The 18,789-nt window shown below is 35.1% G+C and overlaps 1 protein-coding gene across 2 annotated transcripts in view; it reads left to right on the top strand.

The window, feature by feature from the left end:
* Positions 1-18,581, top strand: part of DCUN1D1 (defective in cullin neddylation 1 domain containing 1) — a 30,233-nt gene extending 11,652 nt beyond the window's left edge. The window contains exons 3-7 of one of the 2 annotated variants that reach the window (XM_081137941.1): positions 1,537-1,705; positions 3,887-4,017; positions 13,172-13,254; positions 13,492-13,588; positions 14,894-18,581. In XM_081137941.1, coding sequence (XP_080994067.1) covers positions 1,537-1,705; positions 3,887-4,017; positions 13,172-13,254; positions 13,492-13,588; positions 14,894-14,973 — 560 coding nt within the window. In that variant the 3' untranslated portion in view covers positions 14,974-18,581. The remainder of the gene's footprint in view (positions 1-1,536; positions 1,706-3,886; positions 4,018-13,171; positions 13,255-13,491; positions 13,589-14,893) is intronic. The other variant, XM_081137942.1, reaches the window with a different exon arrangement.
* Positions 18,582-18,789: the final 208 nt, after the last annotated feature.

Below are 18,789 nucleotides of genomic sequence, written 5' to 3'. Positions count from 1 at the left end.
ATGAGAAATAATATACAGAATATTAGTGTAGGTACTTGTATATATATGTATAGTACATGGAATGTATGATGTGGGTGGATATCTCAACAGAACTCTGTAGATCTTAGAATTATTTCAAGAGAGTTATTTCAAGAGAGTTAAGATAAATTATTTTACTCTTTCCACTTAAATTTTTTCTTAGCCTCTTTATTTCCTCCCCTGTGATCGAATTTGAGAATAGGGGCTAGGGGCCTGTCCCCCCCTCCCCCACTTAATAAAACTCAGCTGAACTGATTTTAAGAAAACCATGATAATTTCAATAACCTTTAAAGAACTTAAAAGTAATATATGCTTTAGAATATTTAAACAATACATAATGGATGGATAAATAAAAAGTTAAGTTTCTCCCATCTTTCCTTATTTATTCTCTTGAGGGAACCAGTATTTAATCTGGCGTGGATCCTGTCATGTCTTTCATGTTTATGCAGAAATATGTATACAGAGTTTAAAATTTTTTTCAAAAATGGGATATTTTATGCATCACTTATGCCCCACATCAGAAAAGTCACCTTTTTTTTAATTTTAATTTTTTTCTATTTATTGCTAGAGATGTTAGTGAAGCACACATGCAGCAGTGTATGAGTGCCTCTTTCTCCTTGCACTTGTCATTAACAGTTTTGCGGTCTGATAAGTAAATATTGATAGTTGGTGTTTTTTCTTTAATTTGAACAACAGATATTTTATATTGTTGAGATTAGGATTGAATTGCTGAGTTGATGTTTTTTCTGATACTCTGAAGAAGTGATTGCTGTGGTAGAATGGACTTTGTTTTAAGGGAAAAAAGAATTTCTGTATATAATACTGTTAATTTAGAATGCCCACTTAAATTATGGATAGGCTCAGTAAAATTCCTTTATCCCTGTATAGGAATGTCTGTTTTTTTTAATGTGTATGGGACATTTTTCATACAAATAAATGAGACTTTTAAAAATCAAGTGCCCATCTGTATATACAGGGTGGGGCAGAAGTAAGTTTTCAGTTCTTATGGAAAATAATACAGTAATTAATAATAATACAAGAATGAACTCTGTTTTGCATTCTCACAACTGTCTACTTACTTTTGCCCCACCCTGCCACCCTGTATATGTTCCTGTTCATCTTTTTTTTTTTTTTTTTTGAGTTTATGTTAGTATGTGGTATGAAGTGTGAATCCATCTTTTATTGGTTACTAGGATCTTACAGGTTTCAAGTGTACATTTCTATGATACATGATCCATATATTGCATTGTGTGTCCACCACCCAAAGTCAAACCATCTTCTGTCACCATAATATTAGGCTCCCTCCACCGCCCAGCATCTCGTGTTCATCTTAAGAGTGCTATTTTGAGGGCAAAGTGGCTTTGAATATTACAGGGGGAAAATATTAGTAATATTGCTTTATGTCTTTGGTCTATTGAGATCATTTTTTAATGGAACATAAAGCATTACCCTTTTTTGTTTTTGGAATAGCATAATAAAGTATAGCATTAATTTAATATTGCATTGTTATTTGTAAAGATCCTCAAGATGAAAATAAAATTGGAATAGACGGTATACAGCAGTTCTGTGATGACCTGGCACTCGATCCAGCCAGCATTAGTGTGTTGATCATTGCGTGGAAGTTCAGAGCAGCAACACAGTGCGAGTTCTCCAAACAAGAGTTCATGGATGGCATGACAGAATTAGGGTGAGTATATGATTATCAAAGGAAAGTAGGCACATTACTATGAGAATTACTGTGGAGCTGAATTATGTTATGAATTTTTAAATGTAAATTTATAAATTTATTGTCCCACAAGCATTGTTATAAATAGAAATTGGCTAGTATGCTAATTCCTTCCCATGTTAACCAGCTTTCTGGGTTTGTCAAGCTATCTGTATAGTTAATACAGCCTGTTCCATTTGCATTGTACTTACATCATTTGTATCTAAGGGAGGTTCTCCAGTATTAAAATAAGTTACTATGCTCTAATATTTAACAAGATAGTCATATGAGCATGTTTTAAGTTATTTCATAATGTAAGTCGTCAAATTATGAATTTATAAACAAATTCCTAGAATTTAAAATCTTAGAAGTTACTAACTTTTTGTTCAGTTTTATCTTGACAGCTGATTAGCTTAAATGTCTTGGGATAAATAGATTGAAAAGTCACTGATAGAGGTTTTACCTATGGCCTCTAGTTGTCTGTATTTAATGAGGCTGCAAAAGTGTTCAGTCTGTGGATAGGTAACAGGCTGCCCTTTGTTTTCTGTGGGTGACTATTGAATATAATGGCTAACATTTGTTGAACATTTTATTGTATTTCAGGAGCTATGCTAAGTAAGTACTTCACCTACCTCTTCACAATAACTGTGTCTGAGAGAAGTGTTTAATCCCCATTTTAGAGATGAGGAAACTGAGGTACAGAGAACAAGAATTGGGCAGGATTAGAGCCAGAATTTGAACCCAGGCATTCTGACCTTGAGCCTGAGGGACATTGTAATCAGTCAGGATCCAGATAAGACACAAAAACATATCAGTACTTTGAATAGGGCAAATTTAAAAAATTGGTTTATTATGTAAAAGGGGTAAAAGAAAGCTTTGAGGTATAACAGAGGTGGCAGTTGCAAGAACCTGCCACCACCCCTAGAGCTGAACAAGCAGGGAACCTAGAAACTGAACAAATCCCCGCAGGGATGTCAGAGGAGAGGGCGCGGCTGCTGCGGAACACGGTGCCTGTGATGCCGCCTGGCCGGCAGCTCTGAGGAAACTCGCCAGAGGCTAATGTTGTGGGGCCCCATGAGTTGCCACCATTGGTAAACACTGCTGGGACCCTCCAGAACACTGAAACCCTTGCTCTCTGCAGAAAACAAACTGGGATAAGAGAAGTTCCTTCTTCCTCTTTCAGCCTTTCATTGCCCTCTATTAGTAGAACCTAACAGTGAGCCAACTGGCAAAAAAATAAAATCTCACAATTTATAGTCCACAACAGATGGTCACAGTTTAGGGCAAGGAAGAGTGGGTTTAAAGTTGAAAGGCAATACAATTAATAACTGGCCTAGACACTGTGTTCTACAGCCAAAGCCAGCCCCATTCTGTTACTTGCTACAGTTTTCTATGCTAGGACATGTCATTAGAGCTCACTTTTTTTTTTTTTTCCTTTGAAACTGAATTTATGTACAATGTGATGAACTTCCAAATCAAAATTTTAATTTACAAACATTGATCTGGGAAGTGCCATAAAGAACACGGAAGGAAAATAAAAGCAAAAAGATGAGAAGAAAAAGTGGAATGATTGGTTTTGTGGAATCTATAAGAAATAGAATATTTCTACCTTAAGGCCATTATGTGGTACTTGGACCCTTTCAACTCCGTAGAAGTTGAATGCTTTGCAAAATGTGCAAAAAGCTTACTGTGGATCTGAGCTAACTTCAGTTGCAGATGGTAGGGGGCTCAGCTGATACTTATTATACTTTGTATATAACAAAATAACTTTTCAAGAGGAATGCATTCTCACCTAAGTAAGACTATGCTTTCAGTTAGTTTGAAAGCTAGTGTTTAAACTGGTGATTGTTGATGATTAGTATACATTCTCATCTGTTCATGTCAGCTGACTTCTACATTTCAGGTGTGTTAATAGCCTAGTGAATTATGTAATTAAAAGTAATAGCCCATTTCTTTTAAAAATAGTAATTACTTCTACTTAATCACTCCAGGCCTTTTCTTCCAACAACTAAACTCGTACTTGTTTATGTAATATAAAAAGAGAAATTTCAGTTATCTGACTTTTAAAAAGTTTTATGAAATATAAGCTATCATAAGAATAAGTTAATTCCTTCATTTATAGTGAAAAAGTTTATCTTTTATAAACTTAATTTTACAATGTAGATGTGACAGCATAGAAAAACTAAAGGCCCAGATACCCAAGATGGAACAAGAATTGAAAGAACCAGGACGATTTAAGGATTTTTACCAGTTTACTTTTAATTTTGCAAAGAATCCAGGACAAAAAGGATTAGGTAAGAATTTTTAAAAATTATATTTGGTGTTTCAAATACATTGACAGTGGCACTTCTGTTTTGTAATAAAAAGTTATGTGTTTTGAGCATAAAATATGAAAATACCAGTTTCTGAAAAACAACAAGAAACAATGAACTTCTGGTTACTCAAAAAATACTGAGCACATTCAATAATAGGGTTGGTTACCCTGGATATGACATGTAAACCACTGTTTTTTATTTTATTTTAAAGAACTGTACAGAAAATAAATAGCTGTTAAAATTCCCCTGACATATGTATGTACATTTGTTTACTTCCCAGAAGATACTGTAGGATTTCAGATCATAAGTTATTTCACTGTGGATCTGTAGAATAGCATTGTAGGATTCTGAATCATAGAATGGTTTATTTGAAAATCATAAGAAAGAATAAAAAAGATGATTAGCATTCATAATTTTATCCTGAAATAACTACTGTTAACAGTTTCGATCATTCTATACTATATGTAATATCTATACATTTGATTTGGGGATGGCTAGGGGATGTGGAACTTTTATAAAAGCTACAGTGTAATTACAGTTATCTCAGAAAGATTGGACAGTAGCAGATAATATAAAATAATGTGTGTGAGGGTTTTAGATAAAAGTAGAAATGAGTAAAAGCAGGAATGGTTGGGACATGCTTCCTGGGCAAGATGGGGTGTGAACTAAAGGGTTTGCTTTGGCTGGGCAAGGGAAGCTAAAAGATGTTCCAATGAGAGGATAGTTATGAATGAGGGTTTGAAGCTTGAGAAATAAACTTGGCTTTGTGGAAGCCAGAAAATGTTGACTTGATTTTCATGGGAATGCTTGTTTGGAGATTAAATTGGTGAAACACGTTAAGGCTTAGTAACCACAGGCTTCTTTTAAACACAGGACAGAAAGGTTTAAATTGGAATTTGTGGGCAATGGGGATGCACTGAAGATTTTGATGATGGCAGTAACTTCCATTTAACATAAGCTTTCAGTATGTCTGGCATTGTGCTAAGTACTTTACATACACTGCCACATTTAATGTTTAACAACTTTATGAAGCTATTCATTCTTTCATTCAGTAATGCACCACCTGCCGCGTTCAGGTACATAATAATAGAGTGCTAGCCATTTTTTATCCTTACTTTGCAGATAAGGAAACTGAGGCTCAGGTAGGTTAAATAAGTTACCCAATGATTGAAGTGAGTTTGTTTTTGATTTTGAATACACAGTAGTTGGAGAGGCTATTATGGGCCTCTTGTACTAATCCTTTCTATTTTAGATTGGGCGCGGGAAAGCTTTGAGAAAAGGAAATGTAAATAGAGAGTAGACTGAAGAAGTGATTGAGAGCTAGTGAGGTAGGGTGAATGTGGAACATCTGTACAGGGAAATTGGCCTTAAAGGGTGACCACACATGACACTGATTAAAAATTTACAAAATATCTGTAAAGCAGAATTCTAAATAATGAAGCCCCATTTCCAACTGATTCTTCAATTTAGATTGGATATTCTTACAGAAAAATATCTCATTTTGCAGACAAAATAAGTTGGTATACCTAGGGTTGGTTTCTCTATTTTCTGTATGTGGCCACCAGTTAACTGGGCTGTTATTTCTAGTTTCCTTTTCCTTTCTACAAATAAAAACCAATTAAAGTCTTTAATTTATACGTATATACTAAAAGAATTATTTTTGTTAATATGTTTAGAAATATAGCACAATATTTTGGTAAGATTAAGCAAAATGTTGTGAATATTAATGATTTAAAGGGGCTGAATCTGTTTCTTAGTTATATCCCTAGCCCTTCTGGAGTAAAAAATAAATGATATTTTGGGGTAAATATATAGTTTTGATAGTGAATCTTAGTTTTTATTGTATGGTGAAAATAAAGCAAAATAAAACTTTTATAGCTATTGGATATGTTAATATCATGGTAAATTGGAATTTTAGATTACAGAAAAAATTGAGAAGAAAGTTATGTAGAAGCATTAGATTTAAAAATTAACATTTATTCTTTTATCTAGTAAGTATTGCATTTAAGAAAAATGTAATATTGTTTAGTGGGTATAGAGTTTTTGTTTTACAAGATGAAGTTCTGAAAATTAGTTGTACACAGTGTGAATGCACCTAACACTACTGAATTGCACATGTAAACATCCTTAAGATGATACATTTCATGATATGTATATTTAACCACAGTTTAAAATTTGTTTCTGACCTCCTCCCAAACCATAGATTGTACAACACAGAAGGAGCCCTAATGTAAAATACGGACTTTAGTTAGTAAGATACTATATTGGCTTATCAATTGTAAGATATTAAAAATACTGGAAATGGGGGGAAGGGAGAGAGAAGTTTATGGGAACTCTCTGTACTTTTCTCTCAATTTTTCCATAAACCTGAAACTAAAACTAAAAACATCTTAATTAAAAAAAGAAAACTGTAATAAAAGTAAATCATAGTTTCTCTTTTTGTTTTGCATTGGTGCTGGGTGTCAGGAAATGTAATGACTTGTTTAGTTGAACTTAATTAAAAAAAAAAGTTTTCTTGACAGCCTTTCTAAGGGTTTACAGGGCTGATATGTTAAAGCATTTGGCAGAGAGTAATTAGAAGATCGTAGGAGAGGAAGTGAGGCCCAAAACAAATTGCGGAGAGTGACAGTGACAGCACTGTGGTTTCTTTATAAATAGCCGTACTAGTGATGGTAAGAGCTGGTGTTTTCCATTTTTTCTCACTGACTGTAACCTTATTTCTTGTGACAGTAGGATGGGGTGCTTCCTCTATCACCCTCTGCTTCAGTCACCTCCCATTTCTGATAGTTTTTTGAATCAAATTTTTGAAAGGGACTTCATAAGTCCTCTGTTAAATCCATCTTGTCCAAAATAGCATCCCTATTTGATGTTCATTTAGCTTTTCCTTTTGAACATAGAGAGACTGGGCACTTTGTTTTGGGCAGCGGTCCATGCTCTTCACAGGATACTCTTGTTACCACACAGCTCTTCCTTATTAAGGTAACATCTGTCTTTATAACTGTCATTCTTCTTTGCCCTCTGCTACAGCAAAGAGGATGTCTAACCCAAAAGATCACTATTATCCCTTCTCCTTTTTTACAGGTCAGGATTCCAGTTATTTTAACTATTCATTTGAGGCGACCTTTATTATTCCTGTTACTGTCCCCCCTGGACATATTTCTGGTTTTTCAGTTTCTCTCAGAATAGAGCTGTTAAAGCTGAGCATAATATTTCAGATGGAGGCTGTTTAATGTAGAACACTATATGGGTCTGTTATTTTTTTGTGGGACTGATGATTAATTGGTCAAAAATTACATTTGTTCTTTAGCAGCCCTGTCATTTTTAGGACCATCCTGAACCTTAATTAGACTAAAGTCTGTAGGTTGTTTTCTTGTAAACTGTGTTTTTCAGTTAGAATCCTATACCTGTGCAGTTGATTAAAAATTTTTTAAACATTATTTGTTAAACATTTTCTTTAATATTTAGAAATAATTGTATAGAGTGTTTCTAAAGCATACTTTCATCTACACAATCCTCCTTGGTTCTTGTAACAACTCTTCGAGCTAAGTAAAAAGAAATCTGTTACCCTCTTTCCATGAGGAGGAAAATCCTGGTCAGAGAGGCTGACTTACTGAGGTCACAGAACCTGAGTTATGTGAGTACTGCGGCTCAACTCAGATCTTCTGACTCAGTTTCTGCATTTTCTAAATTACTATGTTGTGCTAACTGTAGATATTTCTAAGTAAATTAAAATGTTTTGAATAGGATTTTTAATCACTCTTCCGACCTCCCTAGTGGGTTGGCAAACGTCTTGCTTCCCTTAGGGACAGTGTTTGGATCCAGTCTTAATTCATTTTCATGTTCACCTGGCACTCAGTTGATCATCTTGTATGAAATCCACGTTGGCCTGTTGATTCTATTGAAAGAATAACACTAGGATTACCTCTGTTTGCATTTTTAATTTTACTGTAAGGGCTTAAGGACTTACTCTGTAAGTATCTCAGGTTTTTGCAGTGCTGTTGTTGAGACCTGTGTGCCTCGTTTTCTCTGTATCTTCCTTCTGTTCTAACTGCTTTATGTCTTTTTGTTATTTTACTGTTGAATTCATTCTTTTCAGTACTGCTTCAGAATCTATAATTGTAATTTTTAAAAATTATTAAAAAGAAATAATAGTAAGGACTCATTATTTACCAGGCCCTATTCTGAATGTTTTATATGTATTAACTCATTTAATCCTTACAACAACCCTGTGAGAGTACGTACTATTATTTTTATTTTAAACTGAATTACAGAGATGTGAATTCAGTTGTCCAAGATTAACTAGTCCTAGAGTAGGGACTTAAGAGGCTCAGCTACTCCGTTAGAGCACTTCTCTCTAGCCAGGCTGCCTGTTCACTCTGTGACTCAGACGTTGGGGCACTTTTTCCTGTGCTCATGGCAGTTGACATTTTATCCCTGTTCGGTGTAACCTGTGTGTTTCAACTCTTAATTTTAACTTATTAATCTTTTTGAGTATTCCTTTTTCACTCAGTGGTTATTGACTGCTTACTCTGAGAGCATGGTGTCAGGAGCATCTGAAGTCTGTCTGGATGAGTTTGCAAAGTGTGCATAGAGATTGACTTACACCTTTTCAAGGACAAAATAAAAAGAAATCATCTCCACTGTGTAGAGATTAGTAGGTTTAATTGCTCAGAGGTGAGAGACAGCGCACCTTTGAGAAATTTCAAGTGAGTTCATTTGACTAGAGATGTAGATTTTGTCTGAAGGCAATAGGAAATGAAATCACTGCAGATTAAAAAACATTTTTCAATAAACTTTTTTTTAAAATTTTTTTTAGCTGTTTTAGGTTTATAGCAAAATTAACCTTTAAAAGACAGCATTTAAATTCCCATAGTGGGGTCTCCCGGCCGGAGCTTTTTTGGGCATTTAAATTCAGCTCTACAGGCATTTACTTTTTTGCCTCTAATCTATTTTTTGAGTTATTTATGAAAAGTAAAAACATTTATAAAGAAAATGTATTGTTTATTATTAAAGTTATCTTTTAATATATGTTACTGATGTTAAAAAATATAAAAATTACATTTACAATTTAAATTCCATTTTGCCGGGAACTAAAGTTCCCTTTCGTCCGGTAAAGTTTAAGCAGAAGGTACAGAGATTTCCCATAGACCCCCGCCTTCACTCACACATAGCTTCTCCCATTATCAACATCCCCCCGCATCATTGTCACCCAAAGTTCAAGTTTACATTAGGGCTCATTCTTGGTGGTACATTTTGTGGGTTTGGACAAACATATAATGACTTGTATCCACCATTATAGCGTCATACAGGGGCGTTTCACTGCCCCAAATCCCCTGTGCTCTGCCTGCTCATACTTTCCTCCACCCTCACCCCGGCAGCCGCTGGTCTTTTCATTGTCTCCCTAGTTTTGCCTTTTCCAGATGTCATACAGTTGGAATCGTACAATATGTAGCCTTTTCAGGTGCACTTCTTTAGGTTTATAGCTTAGTAATATTAATACTCATTTGTTTTCCTCCATGCTTTCTTTGATGGCTTGATAGCTCATTTTGTTTTAGCACTGAATAATGTTCCTTTCTAGGTGTACCATAGTTGATACATCTGTTCACTTTCTAAAGGACATCTTGGTTGCTTCCAGGTATTGGCAGTTAGGAATAAAGCTGCTGTAAACACCTGTGTTTGTGTGGACATAAGTTTTCAGTTCATTTGGGTAAATACCAAGGACTGTGATTGCTGGATCTTATAGTAAACTTATGTTTAGTTTTGTAAGAAACTGCCAAACTGTCTTCCAAAGTGGCTCTACCGTTTTGCATTCCCACCAGCAATGAATGAGAGCTCCTGTTTCTCCACACCTTCGCCAGCATTTGGGGGTGTCAATGTTTTGGAGTTTGGCCTTTCCAAAAGGTGTGTAGTGGTATCTCATTGTTGTTTTAAACGTGGAAGTGACACCAAATTTATATGTCTGAAAGCTCCACCGGAAAGCACTTCTGGTTCTTTAAAAGGAGTAGTGGCAGAACTACAGAGAGAGACTGGTTATGAAGCTGTTGCAGTGATTTAGCTAGACATGAAGAAGCCGCTCGTGTGGGCCTTGCCAGTGGGATGGAGGGTAGAGAGAGCTTCGGTTGGGAATCTGTGATGAGAAAGGAGTTTCCCTACCATTCTCAGCACACTTAGGGGATATTTGGAAGTGTAGGGGATGCTTGTTGGTTGTCATGATGACTGAGGGTTCTGCTGACATTAGGGGGATGCTGAACGTCCTGCCGTGCATAGGACAGTTCCTCACAATGAGAAGTTTCATTGAGAAACGGGAGGGTGATGACACTTATTGAGAGAGATGGAATGGCAGGGATGTGGAGGAAAGATGAGTTCAGTCTGGGCCCTGTTGAATTTGAGTTTTTTATGGCTACCCATTTGAAGATGTCTGTAGGCAATTAGATGAATCTAGAAAAATAGAGACGTTTCAGATTTAGGAGTTAGAGATGGTGGAGCATGTAACATGAAAAAAAGGTAAAGGTTTGAAAAATCTGAGGGAAGTGGAAATGGTTATTGCTGACATGCGGTGTTATAGAGCACCAGCATTTAATGATCAGTGGAGGAAGAGGAGCCCGTAACGAGAACACGAGGGCTAGAGAGGACAGAGGAAAGTCAGTAGTGTGCTATCATTAAAGCTGAAAGAGGTGACAATTCCGTCCAGGAGGTGTGCTCAGTTCTGGCAAATATGGCAGAGAGTGAAGTGAATTAAGGACATAAAGGTGTTTACTTGGCAACCAGAAGGGCCTGGTAACTCTCCAGAGATTACTTTCAGTGGGGTGAGTTGTAGCGGTGGACACTAGTTTATAGAATTAAATAGTGTGTAGGAGGTGAGGAAATGGGGCAATGAATGCAGATCACAAAAAGGTCTCTTACAACCTCAACTTTGAAACGTCACACATGCACTCTTACTCTTGTCGGAGTCCTCCGTTAGGTATTAACTGACAGTGGGCATTTATAGGTGTCTCATGACTTGCGGTTATTTGAATATTTCATTGTTTCTCATTCTTATTTTGTAAAGATTAATTAAAAGGAAAAAATGATAACACTAGTGACAAGCTTAGCTCTTATACATTTAATGCATTTGGAGTGAAGAAGGAAATCATTAAGCATATTAGTAACAGCAGATCTTACTCTGTTGGCTAATAACAGCAGTTTTACTCACTGCTCTTGAAGCTTGACAATATGTGGTAAAGAAAAGAACAAAATTAAAGAACCTGGAAGGAATATTGTGTATAGAGCTTTACAGATTGCAAAGATTAAGAAGGAATTGTGATTAGGAATTGGTGTCATATTTCTATTCTCTTAAAAGGTGGGGATCTGAGTTTGACTTCCAGGCATGTTTTGGGAGCACATTATGTGTAAAAGTAGAAGACTCCATGTAACCAGATTATATCTGTGAAGGGAAGGAGAAAGAAGGTAGCTAGTAAGGTACTGTAAGACCCAACAAAGACTTTTTAAAGATAGGTGATAACCTGAGCATGTTTCTTTGTGGAGGGGGGAAAGCCAGAAGATGGCAGAGTTGAAGATGTAGGAAGAGAGGAAAATTAGCAGTAGACAATAGACAAGATTCCTTGAAGGGGCAGGATGGTACTGGATCCAAAATAGTGGTGTTAGGGGCTTATCCTTGGATAGGAGGGAAAAAAGGCACCCTTTGCATTGAATTTAAAGGAAGAAGTAATGATGGATTGGAAGGTAAGGACATTTGCACATGGAGCCATAGGAAGTGCGTGCATTCCGCAGCCTTGTAATGCCTGCTGTGTGTCCAGTCTGCCAGTTTGGGTATGTGCTGTTCCTGTCCTTAAAGAGGTTGAGATCCTGGGAAGATGGGGGATTTTTTTCCTTATGGCCTTTCTATATTTTTCTTTGAGGTAGGATGTGAGTCTTTCTGGATACTTCCCTAGTCTCTCATGATTCCTTAGATTATCAAGAGTGGTTTGGAGCCCAGCCAGGCGTGGCTCAGCGGTTGAGCGTTGACCTAGGATCCAGGCGGTTGGGGTTCGATTCCTGGTCAGGGCACATGCGCGGGTTTTGGGCTCGATCCCCAGTTGGGGGCGTGCAGGAGGCAGCCGATCAATGACTGTCTCATCATTGATGTTTCTCTCTCTCTCTCTCTCCCTCTCCCTTCCTCTCTCTGAAATCAATAAAGATATACTTAAAAAAAAAAAAAATGATCCCTTCTTAAAAAAAAAGAGTGGTTTGGAGATTGTATCTAAAAGGACTTTTAAGTTACTTGAGATGTAGTTTTTTCTGACCTGGAGATGTAAGTTTACTCATAAAAGCTTCATATTTCCTTAATTGCTTTAGTTCCTTGAAAGAGATCATAGGTCTTTCTCTCTGTCATACGACAGGAGTAGGTCTTTGTCAGGTGGCACTATTGCTTCTTTACCCTTTTCTGTTCCAGACCCAATTAAGTGGTCATTATATCATTTAATAAAATTTTTAAAACAAATCTTTATTTTAATTTTTAAATAAAAATTCTTAATAGTCTACTTGAGGACAGGATCAGACAGCTAAGCTAACATCTGGAAAATTGGTTAGGATTGTGGATAGCAATTGTTTGCCTTACCACCTGTAGGTGTACATTAGTGGTTCTCATCTGGGGGCAATTTTGCCTCTCAGGGGACCTTTGGCAATGTCTGTAGACATCTTTGGTGGTCACCACCTAGAATAAGATGGGGCTGATACTGGCATTTGGTGGTTAGAGGCCAAGGATGCTGCTTTTGCTACAATGCATGGGGCATCCCTCCACAACAAAAAATTATCTGGCTCAAAATGTCAAGTGCTGAGGTCGGGAAACACTGGTGTACATTAACATTTGAGTACTTACGAACTAGTACTTATGAACAAGCATGCTTATTTACATTATCTAATTGAAACTTCAGAAACACCCTATGAGGTAAGTGGTATTCTTCTGAAGGGACTGTTCATTGGTGATAGAGCCAAGATGCAAACCTTGGGCTTACTTCTTAGGAAAATTCCAGTATGTAAGTATTTAGGGCACAAACTTTTTTTAAGGCTATCTTTGGTCTTACCTGTTTTTTTGTTATTTTAAGGACAAATACTCATGGCATTTGACATACATAATTTGTTTTTAATATTACAGATCTAGAAATGGCCATTGCCTACTGGAATTTAGTGCTTAATGGAAGATTTAAATTCTTAGACTTATGGAATAAATTTTTGTTGGTAAGTTCATGTTTTCTGCAATTCCTTGTTTTCTCTAAAATTTTGTTTTGTTTGAAAATAAATAATTTAAAGCATGATTGACTCATATCAGAACATATAATGAGCATAGAATGAGAAATGTGATTACCAGAATTTCTATGTACAAGTCGGTTTGCATTCTTGTATTTAGCATCATCTGGACTGTTTTTTTGTTTTTTCTTAAAACTCTTTTTAGTGATTTGGATTTTTTTTTAATAGGAACATCATAAACGATCCATACCAAAAGATACTTGGAATCTTCTTCTAGACTTCAGTACAATGATTGCAGATGACATGTCTAATTATGATGAGGAAGGTAATGAAAAGTTTTACCCTTCCAGTTTTCTGGGGTTTTTTACCTGCCATTTTTTCTCATATACTTTTGAACTTCCTGTCTACTCTGTTTTTCTTGGAGTTGGATTTCTCTTTTCTGAGCTTTTTTTGTGCTCTTCTGAATGTATGAAATGCCTTCATTCTCTTTAACAATCTATATTCTGTTACATTAAATACCAACTCAGTAGTCAGATAAGGCATGAGTAATTTTCATTCATGTTTGAAATTTTCGGTTTATTGTAGGAAACCTGTTCTCTTAGGAAATTACTTTTATTCTTATATGTATCTGTTGTTATGTTTGTATTGTCTGTGAACTTGAATAGTAAGTACACTCCTGAAGTTTAGTGACTGTCTAATTTGAAATGTACTTCAGCTGCTGACTGGAGTACTGTTGGCATTCGATAAATAGTCACCGATGGAGCGCTTTTCTGTTACTCATGTGAAGTTGACGCTACCATCTGCCGCCTGTTTTTCCAGAAGTGGCAGCGAGTTAACACTGATTTCTTCACACATACCTAGTCCCACCGTGAGAATGAGCAGGATGTGTTTTTGAGATTGTTGGATAGACAAAGGTATTCTTTGAAAAATCTCCGGTGACCTTCACCTCCTTAAATTGTCCTGGAGCCATTTAATCTAACCAGAGATGATGTTATTTTATTCTCTTTGTTTTCATTGTAATTTATAGTCTTCACTAAAAAGTAAGGAGTCTAATCTTGCATGTGACTGATAATTGTGCTGTTAGGCCTTACATGAAACTAAAGAACTTTCTGATTTGGAGGTTGTACAGAGGCATGCATGTGTGTTAATTTAAATTTTTTAGTAATTATCATGAAATAGGATAGATTTCAATACTTGCTATTAATTTGCTTTGTAAGATTTCCACAAAGTGCCTGAAAATTTGTTTCTTCCTGCCTACTATGCTGTCAGCACTGGCAGCATGCCAGTATACCATCGCTATTCCTGAGGCTGCCAGTTTTGACCACATTACTTCAGTGGCCTGACTTCAGTGGCTTTCAGAAAACCATAATATTATTGACAGATTATCAGAAGATTATTTTTATCATTCAAGAAATGATCAAGTGTTGGAATAATAGAGCAGAGAGAATACAAGAAATACTTGAGGTAGAAACTCTAAAAAGCTTGCATTTTGAAAGTCCTATCAGTGGGAATATTTATAATGATATACTTTATTAAGTGGAAGGTAGTTAAAAAATACAGGAATCTATTAAAAATGTTAGTCTTATTTCTGCTTTTCTTTCTTTCCTTTCTCCCATATATTTTCCCCCAGGAGCATGGCCTGTTCTTATTGATGACTTTGTGGAATTTGCACGCCCTCAAATTGCTGGGACAAAAAGTACAACAGTGTAGCACTAAAGGAACCTTCTAGAATGTACATAGTCTGTACAATAAATACAACGGAAAATTGCACAGTCAATTTCTGCTGGCTGGACTGAACTGAAGATCAATCCTCGTAATTCAGACTGAGGGTTGAGACAAAACTTTAAGGATACATCTTGGACCATGTCGTATTTCATTCTTCTAATGGTGGTTTGGGCTTGTCTTCTAGTCTGGGCCGCTCTAACCATTTATAATTCCAACATTGTGGATTTCATCATATCTGTGGACCATCCTAGTTTATTCTCCCATAAGTCTTAGAAGCTTTATGGTGATTATTTTGAGGTTTCCATTCTTGCATAAAGCACAATGCTGTCTTCATCAGAAAACAGTTTGGCATAAGAATTAAACATGAACATCACAAACAGTTTATAAAAACTTCTTAAATATATGCTTTGGGCTAGTTGCAAAGACTATGCTGATAGCACTTCCAATGAGAGTGATATATTTAAGTGTACCGGATCTGGAATGGTGTTTTGGTTTGGGGGATTTTTTTTTTCCTGGCAAATCACATGTATTGTTGATGTGAGTAGAGAATCTGATGGAAAAATGTCAAAATAACCAACGTGAAAAATTTTTAGGATAACTTCGTGTGCCTACCTGAACATTTTATTGTGTTTCAGACCCTCGATTTAAAAAGGTTCCACAGAACTAGTCTGCTTATCTTACCCATGTTTATATATAGTTGTCCTACAGGGAGCTTCTGTTTAGAAAATGTCTGCATAATGTTAGATTCTACTCCTGTCTACATTATGCATTACATAATTGGATTTCATTATGATTTTGAAATGCTTATATGCCTGTTGAATAAGTTAAACTATTTAATTTGTTTTGAATGTTTTAGACTGCTACACAATACAATATTCTAAATTTAGGCATGAGGGTTTATTTTTTGTTTTTGGTTTTGGTTTTTAGCACACTATGGAACAAAAATGAAATTCTCTTAATTTATAAGAAGATAGTAGGAATTAAATTTTGAAAATGGTTGTGATGAGCCATGAAGTTCAATCCTTATAGGTACTGCTCTTTCAGACAAATAGTCCATTTTTGATGACTTCTTATTTTGTTGAAATTGCTTTAACTGCTAATCACTGTGGTTGCCAAATACTTCAGGAGCAGAGATTTCCAAGCATGCACTTGATGCAAAATACCAATCTGGCTTCTATTTTCGTAAATTATTCAGTCTCTTTACTGTTTTTGTTTCACTCAAATTTGATATTTTCACATCAAAGCAGAATTCTCTCTTGTATGTATTATTTTCATTACAAGACCTATGAACTGCTTTTATGCTGAAAATGCTGATTTCTCTGTTCACTTTCTGACACACGAAGAAGGGTTTATTGCTTTTTTAAACATTTCTATAAGGTAGGTTAAAAAATGTAAAACTTCAAATATTGGATGCCTATGGACTTGAGCAGGAATAGATTTTGCTTGGTGTATCCAGGCACTCTCTAAGGTCTAATGTTGAAATTATCAAAGGAATGTATTTCAGATTAGCAGTATGTTTTAGATGTGGAAATGATTTTAAGAACAGTGACATATTAAAACTACTTTTTATTCACATGATTTTGAAATTGACTAGAAAGGCTTCCCATAGATCTTATATTAATATTCCAATCATATAATTCAAGAATTACTATTCTTCCAAAAGAAAACTTTGAAAATTTCTATTTAGGTTACTGGAATTGGTTAAAGGAAGAAAAAAAGAAGACTCCTGCTGCTTTCCTTTCAAGTATTTCCTGATTTCATATTTGTAAATATAAAGAGGAACTTCAATTATGAAAAAATTTTAAAGATATATATGTACTATTTTGTTTTCTGTCTTGAAGATTTTGAGTTATGGTATTGTTTTCAGATAGATTAATTCGAATATGCTGTGTCTTGAAATGAGATCCCATTAGCTTTCACCCCCCAAATATAAATTGTTTTTCATAAAAGTCTGATATTGGTTCATGGCCTAGTGCCTTGGGTTTTACAGACTTTTTCTTTTAAATGTAAGACCTTTTCAACAAAATAGTATTTGTCATCAGTTTGGTACTAAACATTTATAATTACTGTGTAATTATAAACAAAAATACGTAATCTTTGAATATAATTATGTAGCATAAAAGTTAAGGTTGTTCACTCTATGATGGCATCTTAGAATTAAACAATACTATTACTAGGGCTGAAAAGAAGACTGATTTAATGTGGTATGATTACTCTGAGGATAAATGTCTGGTTACAGGGAATATTCTGTACTAAAAATGCTTACACATGGACGTGTGTGTGAGTGCATGCGTGTGAGTGCGTGTGTGTGTGAGAGGTTGAAAGAGACACGCTCACACACAACTTGAATTGCTTTAATTCGTTAGTGTTTCCATCCTCATTCTGGTAAACTCCCCTTGCTGATTCTTTGTTTTAAACTGAACCACAGGTACAGTTTCCTTTTTGCCAAAACAGGTACACATTTTAAAATGTAATGCTTTTTAAATAGTAAAGTGTATAAAATTAGAAGTACCCACATATAAAAATCTGGAGATCAAGATTATCTTTAGTGACTATCATCTGCATATCTCTGTAAGTTCAATTGTGTTTCTTACAATCCCTGTCATACTACCAACAGAGGCAATAAAAGCTTCAGTGAAATTGCCATGACTAAATCTTTTCACATATTATTTCAGTGTAATATTTTTAAAGACTAAAATATACCTGAAAACTTATCCAGGAAGAATAATTATTCATGGAAAGAGCATTGTAATGGCAAGTGTTAGGGAGAAAAGACATGCCAAGTCTTGTTTACCACATTTAAAATGTTTACAACTATACTGGGCTGCTTTATTTAATTAACAGTACTGTAGTTGTGTAATATGGCATTGTAAGTATGTGTTCTTCATTAGACTTTTTAAAAGTTTTAATGAGAGAAAGTAAACGTAATAAAATACATGGGAAATCTTTTATATAATATCCGTACTGGGGAATTCTTATTTAAGCAAGGTATACTATTTTTTCCTCAGAAAGACTTCAGTGAATGAAGTGTTCATCTATTTTTTATTTGATGATAAGAAGTTGGAGTAGTTGTAGCTAGTTTAACGTGCACTTTGCTTAGATTTTTTAAAACATGTTACTAAGACTACGTATTGTAAACCACCTGTAACTTTTGCTTATGAATGACAGAAGTTAAACCTAATGAAAGAATTTTGGAATAAAAAAGGAAAGTGGTGCTGGGGAAACTTATTATAGTTCACAAAGTATGCCTTTGTAAACCTGAATCAACTTTTAGCAAGAATTAATTTATGTAGTTCTAAGTGTTAAATTGTGTATATTTAATAGAAAATACTTATTTGGCACCTCAGCAGTTTTCTTTAAATGTTACTTTATACTTTTAACAATATGATTTATATTGAATACATAGATGTTTTGATAAGATTTTATCAAATTTGATAATGTAATGATAAAATGTTTTAAAAATGTGAACTATTTAACGTATATCTTAATAATTGAGGACACAATACCTGGATTGTGATTTCTACATAATGTGATAATTAGGGTTCAAATTATGGCTCATCATTTAATTGATTATAAACGAGTATATTTCTGAACTCTTTACTTGCCTCCATTTTTACAATCATATAGCAATAATTTCTATTTATAGAAATGTGAAGTTCTGCATCACGATACCTTGACCTTTGATTTCTGAGGGGAAGGGGTTTGTATTTGACAGTGAAGTTAAATTTGAAAATTCCTAATAGGACACATCCCCTTTTCCAGGTTTATCTTTACTGTTTTTGCCATTTTGGTTGAATAATT

The sequence above is a fragment of the Miniopterus schreibersii genome (assembly GCF_964146895.1).
Source record: "Miniopterus schreibersii genome assembly, chromosome: 5".
Lineage (NCBI taxonomy): Eukaryota > Metazoa > Chordata > Mammalia > Chiroptera > Miniopteridae > Miniopterus > Miniopterus schreibersii.
Note: the sequence above shows the minus strand (reverse complement) of the source record. Positions and strands in the feature narration are given on the sequence as shown.